Raw genomic sequence first — 12,153 nt, 5'->3', positions numbered from 1 at the left:
CTGTCAACGATGTACTTGATCCAACTGAGTTCAGTTCAAACTCGAATTGCGTCTCGCCTAGGAACTGAATCAGAAGTCCTAATTTCAAGCGCCTTAAATGTAAGCATGTCTTTAACTTTTTATTCACCAGGAACACTTAAATTCTGTCTTTTTTGCGGTTGATGCTCATTGTCAAGTTATTTTGTTATTAGAGAGTCAAACATTTTTGGTTCGTTAATCCTCCTACCTTCTAAATTCGAATCTTTATGAACTATCAGCTGCAATAATAGAACAACCAAGCAAATTCAGGCAGATGGATAAAGACCAACGATGTGCGCTCGTTTGAGCGAATTTGGTTTGATATAGGACGTGTTTCAACACCGCGTGATATTCATGCAAATAGGAATCTTGCAGTACAAACAAGACAAAAGATTTATTACTAAGGAAAGCTTCTTGAAGATGTTTTTCTGATTTTCATTCAGAAGCTTAAACTTTCCAAAAGTACTTAAGATGGTTTAGTTTTGATCACGCGAAATCAACCACAACCCCAATATTTTCAGAAGTCAAGTTGTTTTAATTACTCAAAATTTCACCCAAAGTCTACCCGGCTTCAAGATCGACCGTTTCTGACCTACGATGCTTCCAAGAAAAGATCCCCTGAAGTACATTCTCTTCGAAAAACAAGCAAGGGCAAAACGAATTCATTACCGCTTAAGTTGGCCACAAAACTGCACTAGTAAGTGAGCTGCTAACTGATGCGAAAACGGACTGAACCGGAGTCATGATCAGCTAATGGTCAAGTGGGAGAGAATCTGAAATAGCTCAATGAAGATTTTATCTTGTAAGTGAAGTTAATCTATGCTGAAAAGCTGGGAAGTACTGTTTCAACCCTGCTGGGAATCATCGCCAGGGCGTAACACGAGTCTCGAACCAGCGACTCGTCCGGCCAATGGTTTGAACACTCCACCGCTCGGCCACGAACGATCGATCAGTATTGTGGTTAACCCACACTTAGGATGTAGCATCACTCGTTCCCCAATCACGGAATCCACATCACATGGTCACGTGTAGACTAACTGATGAGTCGCCTGGTAGAACGGTTAAGTGTTCGACCTATTAGCTGGGAGCTGGCGAATCCGTCAGATATGCACTGCTAATTGTTCCCAATAAGGATGGAAGAGGTGTTCAGTGGCCCTGGGGTTTTCAGCATAGATTGGACTCACTTAGAGGAAGAAATTTTGTTTGAATAAGTGGAAAGCATGACTAGCCATGAGGCATTCTGGGTCACCTTAGCCACCTTTGCTTGTCCATTTCAAGTTTCTTTCGGCTGCTGATTGCTTCCATCTTCACAGTCACTTAAATACGGTAAAGTAATGTTTTCACCTGATCCAGATAATCAGGAATAAAATTATAGACTATTTTCATCGTACCTTTACCCAGGGAAGTTGGGACGAACTCTCGAACGTCTAAATGTACCTCCTAAATACTCTTCGCTGCAAATGCGGGTAAGCAAATGGAAGACAGGAGAATTGGACCGAATTGGGAGTCTCTTCTAAACGCTGGAACGGTTTCGGAAGTGTGTTTCGCTTGGCATCCGAAAACACCTTGTTAGGAGCGGATAACGGATTTTTCATTAGCATTTCGAGGGCTCTATCCCTCCTTAAGTGGAACAGATAAACATGGCTTTTCCGCCAGCCCCACAACTGTGGATGCAGTGACAGTGTCTGTGAATTAAGAAGTCTGGATAGCCGCCTACTTTGAGGACAGCTGTCGTTCGAGTCGGTTCACTTTCCAAGGAATCCGGACTGAAAGTAGCTTTCTCTCGGCAAAACAAATGACGAGTCTTTGTGTGCCGGAGGACCAAGGTCGGCGCTTCGGTTCGGTGTTTTGGAGAGAGTACGCTGTAACATCAATTCGTGGAAGACTGCCCTCTTCGATTTCGTTTACTTTGATTTTGTGTATTAAGCAAAGGACCCGAATCTTTCCGACTAGCAGATAGTTTAGTTTGATAAAACGTCCAGCTTTAGCAGCCTTTCGGTACCTAGCTGCCATGCCACACGAATGAAGCACGAGGGCTGGGATACAGTCAGGTCGCCCAAGCCTAGAGAGGGGAAGTCGAGAGACAGAGGTCGGGTGCGAACCACGGACCTTCTGGTCGGTAAATTTGCGCTCTTACCACTTGGTCCTTTAGATAATAGATTTTATCATCAACTAGATGATGTACCAAGGAGATCCTCTTAGAACCCACCCAACGCTGCACTGATGAGGGAAAGTTTACGAGAACATGATCAACCTCGGCAAACAGATCAACAGCCGAGAAGGTAGTTAGAACTCTTCCTACGTCAACGAAAGGTTGACCTGCCGGATCGATGAACCAGCTCTTCTCCAGTGCAATTACCTCAGTATTTTGTTCGCCTTTGAGAACCCTTCTTGCCCCAAATAATCGTAGCGGTTTAATTTATTCAATTGTATCTCTTGTTCAGTGGTTGAAACAACCAATTTAACGATACATTTTCATCAAAGAACTCATCTAATTCGCCAGAACACAAGGATACCAATATTCCACCTATCCCCTTATGTTATACTGTAATACATAATACATATGTTAAACCCATGGGTTCCGAGGCTTCTACGAACTCTTCCAACTCCCAGCGTCATGACGGCGCCCATACACCTCCCGGTGTAACAGTGATGCTACTGATGGGGGAATGCGGGTGATATGTGATGGGACGCCGTGGAATTTCCATGCACAGAGTCAATGGGAAATCGGTGAAATTTAAAGCCATGAGACTGCATGATGACTCAGTTGTGTATTGTAAAGTTCAGCAATCTAAAAAAAACAGGAATGAATCTGGTCATCAGAAGCCATCTAGGCTTCCTGTACCACGTGCTCAATTGTAAACGTGACTGCTCGCAGAGGTCCCATAACCTGAAACCAGACAACAGAAGAGTCAGACAATCACGTCGTTTAGACGATCGACAGAAAATCAGCGATGTAACCGTGGAAAAACGATGGAAACGTCACTAGAGGAAGGGGGAGAACAACGCATGTAGCAACGGCACAAGGCTACAAAGCTGAAGTGAGAAAAATTTGTCATTTGTATCACATCTTGATCGTATTAGCTAATACTTCGCCATCAGTGAATGAAACAAGCTTGTTTCTCACTGAAGATGGAAGCAAGTAGCCTTAATATCACACATGCCTGCAAGCACGAGGAGACAGCGCAGCACTCACTCAGTGACGTGTACTGCAAAAGTACGTGTGTATTTGTGTGTGTGTGTATGTGTGCATCTGTTCGCAAACGTAACGTGAGGACTGTATGTCTGGACAACCAAGGAAGTGCTCATTTAGGTCTTTGGTAATTACGCGCATTGCGATACTATTGGATATTACAAACCGCATGGTTGATTCCCAAACCTGTGCCTGTCCTGACGTCAGAATTGTTTTTTCTGTAGCCAGCTTTCGGTACTCAGCTGCCAACCGAAGGAAGTACGAGGGCTGGGATACTGCCAGATTGTCCAAGCCCAGATAGGGGAAGTCGAGAGACGGGGCCACAAAATTTCATACCTTACACCAATACGTTACATGGTCAAGACTTCGTCACGATGTAGACTACCGGTTGGACTCGTAGTGTGATGCCAAATAGTGAGCGATTATATGTAAAATTAAATTGATGTTGTGCTGTTGAACCAACGTTTTGCTCCGCTTCTAGAAAACTAAACAAGACTGCAGTGATCAACCCTTGTTTGTGTCCTACGAATAGGGACCTCTGTCGTAAGGGGATCAATTCATCACCCGCTATGCGAAAGTTACAACGAGAATAGCGAATATACACTCATTTGCGAACTAATCTGGTTTTTTGAGAGACTCATCTGGAACCCAGGTGAATCTCTCGTTTGTGACGTTCTCAGGCAAGTGAATGTGCTGCACCAGGCCACCTCATGCTTCAGTCGCTACGACATTCGAGATATCGCGACACATATATATCTTTGTAATGTAATACTCATAAGATATACATGTGGGTTGTCGATGGATTTTCAGCAACCTTATGAGTAGTACATTACAAAAAGTTACAACGAGAATGTTCCGCAAAAAAGGATAAGCAAACCGCTGTCAACTCTGGTACCACTACTACAGACGACAGATCAACTTTTCGCAAAGGTCGGGAGACTGAAACACTCCTCAGCATGACACATGATTTTCAGCTAGCTTAAATGTTCCGAAGTTAAATTTAGCTCCACTGGTTAACTCAAGCGCACGCTCCTGAGTCTAAGACCTTAAGCTTGGGAACTAAACTTGTCGATTGGATTGTGAAATACCGTGAAACCGCGGAGGGTGAGTTCACTGGTGGTTGGTCGATGATACCAACATTTCAGTCACACAAAAAGCTCCGGTTGTGTGGTTCACGATTCTGTTGGACAGCCCAAGTTCTTGGACAATCAAGTCACGAGATATTGGATGCTTTTTGCACTCGGACCTCAGTGGACCAAGTTGTTTCTTGAAGGTACCTTTGTAGAACTCGCGTGCCCTTTAACCGGCTCCAACTGCCTCTCCAATTCCCATTGACATCACAACTACGTCGTCTTTCTATAATAACCTATTGCAGTCAACTCCTGTTCAGTAATGCTCCGGAATAAAGCCATTACAGACTGATCATCAGGTAAGCTCTGTCTTTCCCAATCCATGGAGACATGGGCACAACTAAGATGTCAGAGATTTAGGCTACCTCCATTTTCCTATCATAACTGAGAGATCCAGCTGGGATTCTGGTGAACCTCCAATGAAAATCGAAGGGGTATACAAACGAGATGGTCCAGTGGTTAGAGCACGAATTTACAGACCGGAAGGTCCGTGGTACGAACCCGACTTCTGCCTCTCAGCTTCCGCTGTCTAGATCTGGGCTACCCGGCACTATTTCAGCCATCGTGCTTCCTTCTGGTGGCATGGCAGTTAGACACCGAAAAGGTGCTACAGCTAAACGATTCATTTATTTTTTATTTTTTCTATCAATCAGGAAGTGTGCACATGCAACCAATGGGGTGGTGATGTCACTGACCACCTAATAGGTACATAACGGAAGCTTGCATGTTAGAATGAGATCTGAAAAGATTTCTGGTCATGTAACTTATGCGTGCTGTTCCTGGGCTGCCCGTTTCAACCTTTTGGCGCCAGGTAATGTGTGCTTCTGAAATCCAACACTTAGGACATACCAGAGCACGCGCATTGTGCAATTCAATCGATTGTCCAGTGGCCGTGTCCTCACACTCTTGAGTAAATACGCACATACCATGTGCAACTGATACGTTCTCGAGAATGTGAGCTACACATTGACGCCGGAAAGTGTCACAAATGGGCCATTCCTCGGTTTACCGCCAACGTACATTTCAAGGTTGTGTGCAGTTTAACAATATGGGAAGCATGTACTTCCCTGTCATCTGTACATGCATATGCTTAATCGCACTGCTAGGGCAAATTACTCCAACGTCTTGTTGGAAAATGTCGTTAGTTAACACGAGGCTATAACGACCTGGTTTGGAGCGACCGACTGACACATGTACCTTTACTGTGGGAGGCTGTAGTGAAAGGCAATATGGAAGTTTGGTAGTACCCTTGTTCGAATATTTGGGGCAAAGGGATTTCACTGCAACCTAAAGGAATCGTATTCATAAGGTTTTTACCAAATTTTCTAACGTTGACGAGCAGTCACGCTTTTTACTCATAGCGGGCTGTCAAACAGCTTCCACAAATCCCATGGATAGTGCGACCTGTGAAGAAAGTATGAGTGTTGTTTTGTGGATATCGTACTTTATGGGCGTAATGAATCTACAATAAAGTACAACTGATGCGATGGAGACTGTTACAGTAAAGAAATACTAGAACGTATTCACCATGGTAATGTACCTTAAGGCAATCCAGGACAAATCCACAACACAGTAAAATAAACTGCAAATCAATCTATCTACTTATCGACTATAAACTGTGTGCCACAGGAACATTGGTTACAACTGTTACAACTTCAATCACCAGAAAGTGGGAGAGTGTGGAACATACAGTCAAGCCTTGGAGGCGATGGCATATCTGGTTAGTTCGGGAACTGGGCAGCTGCTCTGATGAATGAGCACCACTGACTGCGCGATTGGGACTTTTCTGCCAGTGTCACTATGGAAAGTTGAGTTGAGTCCCGGGGAGACTCAGATAGGAGCAGCTGCGCATTGAAGATGATAGCTCTGATGAATGAGCACCGCTGACTACGCTATTGGGACTTTTCTGCCAGTGTCACTATCCAAAGGTGAGTTGAGTCCCGGGGAGACTCAGATAGGCGGCAGCTGTCGACCCGACTCAGTTTACTGGTTCGTGTTTTCGTACTTCGTTGCCAGGTTACACACCGTTCATCTATCGGTCACTTTCACTCAACACAGGGCCGGGAGAAATGAGCAGACAGTCTTCTGGCATGCGAAGTACATGCCTTAAACAACGTACTCTATAAAACGTGAGGAATTCATGTATCACAGAAAAGTTCCTTTTTCCTATGAACGGGCGCACCTCAGCATTACTAACCCGATGTTTCTACCAGACTTGACCAATGCTTTGGAGACCCCGATGGTCAAACACTGACATCTTTCTTATGTCCTCTACGCGCAGAGGCCACGTTTCTTATCCATAAAGCAGTGTGGATCCCACTGCCGCAATGCAAACTCTGCTTTTGACATCTGCGCCATTGGTGTTGGGGGTTGACTCGAGAAATAATCTCATCTCCAGCCTGACTACCGGAACATAGAGAGCTGGCCAGGTAAACAAATTTATCTACCACGTCGATTGGCTCACCTGCAAGCATGAGGCGTGGGTTTAATCCCACGCAGTCTTGTAGCAGCACTTTACACTTTGCAGGTGTAAGGCGCATGCCAAACCACACGGCAGAGTTATTTAGGTCGTTTAGTGGTTTGTATTTTTGAAGGATCTGCATACTCAATGTCCGGGAGCATTTCGACTCCCGAGGTTTCAGAGATAGGCAGAGAGACTTCAAGCGGCGTATTCATAACAAGGTTCAAGAGGAAAGGTGAGAGAGGACAGCCCTGTCTTACACCACTGGACGTGGTGAACTCAGGTATTTATCTACAGGAGTTCGCATACGGCGCCCTCATAAGAAATATAAATTTGGAAGGGGAATAAACCGCGGCCAGAGGTAGGCCATGATTACAGAGGATTCTCACTGGGAGCAATCCACATTAGGCTGGTAGCAGGGTCACTCAAGTAGAATAGCGGGATCACGTACTATCAGGACAATAAATGAAATGAATTCTGTTGTGGATGATAGAAATCATCACAAGGAGAAAACAGAGACGATGAATCATCGATCGCAAACCCGTCTGAATACAAGTACCACCACCATCTGCAGCTCAGCCAGAATAAACTCACAGCAGAACCTTCCTCCATCTTCAGAAGGGAGGGCAACATTGATAGATGGGTTTGTGTGACAGACACGCATCAGGCAATACTGTGAAGTATGCAGGGCGTTGGGCTAACTTCCAAGTTAAATCAACGTGGTTTATGGAGATAACTAAGATCGTGCGTAGCATTTGAATCCTGAAAAGAAGCGTTTGCCATGAACCATTACCACTTTCAGTGATTTTACAGCAGACCAACAGAAGATGATCTGGAAGACGTTATCTTCTGGTGTACGTGTTATCTGGCTGCAGCAGTAGTAATTAATCGACCAGCTGTAACACCTTTTCGGTGGATAGCTGCCATGCTACTTAAAGGCAGCAAGAAGGCTGAGTTACTTTTAGGTTGCCCAGACGTAGACAGGAGCGGCTGAGATACAGAGGTTGGGTTCGAACTACGGACTTTCCGGTTAGCAAGTTCGTGCCTTAACCGCAGAGCTATCCCGAACTCAGTAGCGGGCCTCATTATTTAGATTCAACTGAGAAAGTGTCACTTAGCCTCTACCACATATTGATGGTCTGGTGTCCCGTGTGCATTTTTCAGTGGAAAGTGCAGTGCAAAGCTCTAGAAAAGGACTCACCTTTGGGGCCAAACAACGTTTGGTAACAGGGAATCGTACAGTAGGGTTTGCCTTCATGCTGAAACAAAAGTACAAAGCATACTGGAACTCAGACAAACCGCATCGACCGAACCACATAAAGTAATTCCATAAACAGAGAGCGCCCTTCAGGAACGCTGTGAGGCCATTGTAAGTTGAAGTAAACTCGAAAAATCGTAGGCAGTTCTTTTTTTGGATAATTTCTCACAATGAAACAATTAAAACGCCTCTGGAAATTGAAACTGGTGGTAAGTCTTCACATTTCACCGGAGAATAGCCTCTTAACATATCGTCCCATAGAGTAGGTTTTTGGACATGCGCCTTAATATAAGCTAGCACCGATCTTATGAGTGGTGATACCCAGGGATGAAAATCGACAGCTCGAATATCAGCCCAAATGAAATATGAAGCATCTTTTATGTTGCAACTGAGGATAAATCGAAACTCCATTTCAGCTTCCGTTCACACCAATCAGTACACAAACGGATAGCTCATTGGACTTCAGATGTTGAAATAACCAACGAGCTTGTCACCGAGCCTGAGAAACTAGCACAACTTTTCACCCACCGAAGCAGTGCGTCTAAGTCACTCATAGTTCGCGTACCCGGCCGACATGTGTCGTGATAAGTGAGCTTATCTCCATCACCCAAGAACAAATGAGTCGTAGGCACTGGGTGAAGAACACTCAATTTTTGTGGAGATTTCGTCCTGTAAGTAAAGCCGAGAAGCACTGCTTCGATGCCCACGTGACCTCAGCTTGGTATCCCTTGCCCTCGTACTCTGGTTGGTGCTGGAGTGGCCCCTGTTTTTGACTCTTGCGAGTTACGGCTTGTGACTTTTATTGATCTGACTCCAAGGCTTCCCTTGTTTCTTTGTGAATCCGATATTCGGTTCTCCTTGAATACTCCGGTTGAGATGTTGGTCCCTTGCATGTGGTGGTGCGTAGATTGGATCTAGCTCAATGCGTCGGTTGATCGAGCCCGCCATGGAGCTTCCAGTGTGCCAAAATATTTGCGTTATCCACATTGTATTTGTGGCCCTGGTCCTCGTGTACGGATATCAGGGATAAGGGGTCATATCTCCTGACGGCCACATATTGTTTCTTTATTCGTATGCATAACTTCCTCCTGATCTGTCCAACATAGAATTTATTGCAGTGGTTGCAGTTAATTTGATGTATCACATTGTTCCTCTTCTTTTGTTTCGGTTGTCCTTCGGTCTAGAGCTTAATTTCCTTAGAGTGGCATTCGGTTTGTGAGCTAATAACCTGTTTGCGAGTTCCGATATATTCTTGATATAGGGCAGAACTACCAGTCTGGGGGCTTGTTCTTGCTGTTGTTGTTGGGATGTCTTCTTGTTCAAGCTTCTCTCTATAAAATTCCATAGGTATCCATTGTTCTGGAATACTCTGAATAGATGGTTTTCTACATTCTTCTGTAGTTCTGTGGTGCTGCAATATCTCCGCCCTCTTGAACAGGGCTTGGACGCAGCTCTTGTGGTTCACTGGATGATTGCTGTTGTAGTTCCGTATTTGATCCGTATATGTCTCTTTCCAGAGTCCCATCCACTTTTCTGTTCACCAAAAAAACGTCCAAGAATGGTAGTCGGTTGTTCTTCTCCAGTTCGATTGCAAACTTGATTGATATCTTCAAACGTGGTGTTGAAGTTCATGTACATCCTGTACTGAATCCCGCTTCGTGATGACAAAGGTGCCGTCCACATAGGGGATCCACTTCCATTTGAGAAGCTGTCGCTCGAGGAACCAGTCATTACGTCATCACGTGATGTGGTTTTCCGTTAGTGAAGGATGAGTGGCACTCTGTCCTATCTAAGTGAGAGCCAACCACATTGCTGATCACCCACTCTTGGCCAAACGGCAGTGTTCAACAGGTTCGAAACTCTGAATTTCGTGAGATACAGACCACTGATGATTCCCAGCAAGTATGAAACAGCTGTACAGTGCTTCTAGGATTTTCAGCGCAGATTGGTTTCAATGACAGGATGAAATCCCCACTGAATATGACGATATTTCCTCACATTACTATAAAACACAAGTTGGCAATTTGTTCCTCAATTTTTGGCTTCAAAAAGAATAAATATGGAACCCTAAAAAATCCGACAAAATCAGTCACCGACAACATGAAACCAGAATAAAAGCTGATTCAGCCACGACCTGATCACGAGATTCTAAAGTCTGTGTAGAACGCTACACCAAACAAGGCCTTGGACAAAAGTTTGGCGGACGGAAGCTCAAAGAATTGAAACTTATCAACCCTAGTTAAAACTGCGACGTTGAACGTCCCACACATCTCATTGTTCACCCCTCTTAAATTTTGAATTTACCCACGGAACTGTTCTCGATCATTGGAGATTTTTTGTGGAAACTAAGGGGGTCGACCTCCGGGATCCAACGTTTCTCACTCATTCTCTGGCTTGGTGGCTAAGTATAGAATCAACTGCGTCCCGGGCGAATAAACAAACGAGGTGATTTTCCAAAAGGGACTTTTCCGGACAGAAGTGACATAGTGACATTCCTCAACAGCCATGACTGAGCGTCATATTCCCCTCCGCAGAGAGGTCGAACACTAGCATCTTCTGTGACGTCCTCTCATCCTAGGACTGAGGACCAGTACATATAGTTCGGAAACAGGAAACCTTGTGTTGGAAATGGATGAGCTGACTGCACAGGTGTGGCCAGGTGAGCACAACCCTGATCTTCAAAGCACAAGACCGTTTCGGAGGTTACACAAAGGCATCACCAGTGACACTGATAATAGTTCTCTAGTAGTCAAGCCACAAGTCACGTGAGAATAAAAGGGTAGAAAACAGAAGAACCGGTGGAGCGCCCACCCGAGCAACAGACAGTCTGTTTGGTTTCATCACGCGTAACTGAATTTTCCGATCAAGAAACCAGTCTATCGGTTTTTAAGCTCTACAAACAACCCAAATCACAAAGACAATCGTCTCTCGAGACAAACACCGGTCCACGGGACGTGAACAACAAAGCCCGGTTCGACCCTCAATCTATTAAACCGAGTCCGTTCGTTTGGGGAATTTAGTGGTCCCAACATATGAGAATAGTCATCAATACTTACCTCACTATGCGACCCGGCAGTAAGTGTCTTCTTGCATCGTTCACATTTCAGACACGGACGGTGCCAATCCTTTCCCAGAGATGTGACCCGTTCCGCTTTTAAATAGAGTGAGGAGAATAGCTGGTTTCGTTAGTGACTTACCGAAATAAACTTCTTTGTTGCAATTAGGGCACTTCGGCATAGCTGAAACGCTCACCAAATGCTAAAGTCCTCACATTCTTACCGGACAGAGCGATACTTCTAGAGCAGACGCCCGGTACGGATGGAAGACAGACACACAAACCTGTGAACTACTGGTGCGCTTAAAACGTGTACATACGCACACAGATCGTGTGAGTTTGGTTGGTTGTGTGTACACGCTTTGGTTATCGATCGGACTGCCTTAAACCATAACAGGTGTGACGTACAGACGCGTGTAGGCTTGTTGCGTGAAAGTGGCTCGAACGCGTTGTTTCGACCGGCTTGCGCAGAGCCTACTCGCCGTAGGCACATGGTTTGGCCATCGTTTGAATACCCCATCCTCCCTCGGCGCGATTACATTCTGGTCAGTCCAAGTGAGAGTGGGAAGCACTGGGCTCGAGTTGTCCCCCTACTGGAGCTCACCGAGGCTGTACTGGACCCCAAATTCCGTCTAGGCAGGCACGTTACTATCATCTCACCACACTCGAGACATATCGCTCGAAGTTTGAACATGTTCGCATGTGTCAGACATTATGTGGATAAAATTTCTATGAATTCCGCACGTTCTCTACAAGTTTGTTTTCCGTATGGTATGCGGAGTCTCTAAAATCCCAACTTACTTTTCTCGGGCATCTCGGATTTGCTTATCGTAATCATTTCAAATGAGAATCGGATATGATCGATTGTTGAATATCGTACTTAACAAGCGAAAAACCGCTAACGTAGTGTCAGTGAGTCACGAGGTGGTCGAGAACACATGAAACACAATGGCACTTATCTATAATTACTTTAGACCAGACCGTCATTAAAATAGGGCTTGGAATCTCGTCATTTTCACAGTATAGTTGCCGAACAGC

General features: G+C 45.0%; 1 protein-coding gene across 1 annotated transcript; it reads right to left on the bottom strand.

Moving 5' to 3' along the window:
- Positions 1–2,770: 2,770 nt before the first annotated feature.
- On the bottom strand, positions 2,771–11,236 carry T265_14159 (hypothetical protein; the record flags this gene model as incomplete). The annotated part of the gene is made up of 3 exons (XM_009172292.1): positions 2,771–2,908; positions 8,004–8,061; positions 11,117–11,236. Coding segments are annotated over 3 exons (216 nt in total), but the record flags the coding sequence as incomplete, so codon positions are not given.
- Between the last annotated feature and the right edge of the window lie 917 nt (positions 11,237–12,153).

This window comes from Opisthorchis viverrini (genome assembly GCF_000715545.1).
Source record: "Opisthorchis viverrini unplaced genomic scaffold opera_v5_150, whole genome shotgun sequence".
Taxonomy (NCBI): Eukaryota; Metazoa; Platyhelminthes; class Trematoda; order Opisthorchiida; family Opisthorchiidae; genus Opisthorchis; species Opisthorchis viverrini.
Note: the sequence above shows the minus strand (reverse complement) of the source record. Positions and strands in the feature narration are given on the sequence as shown.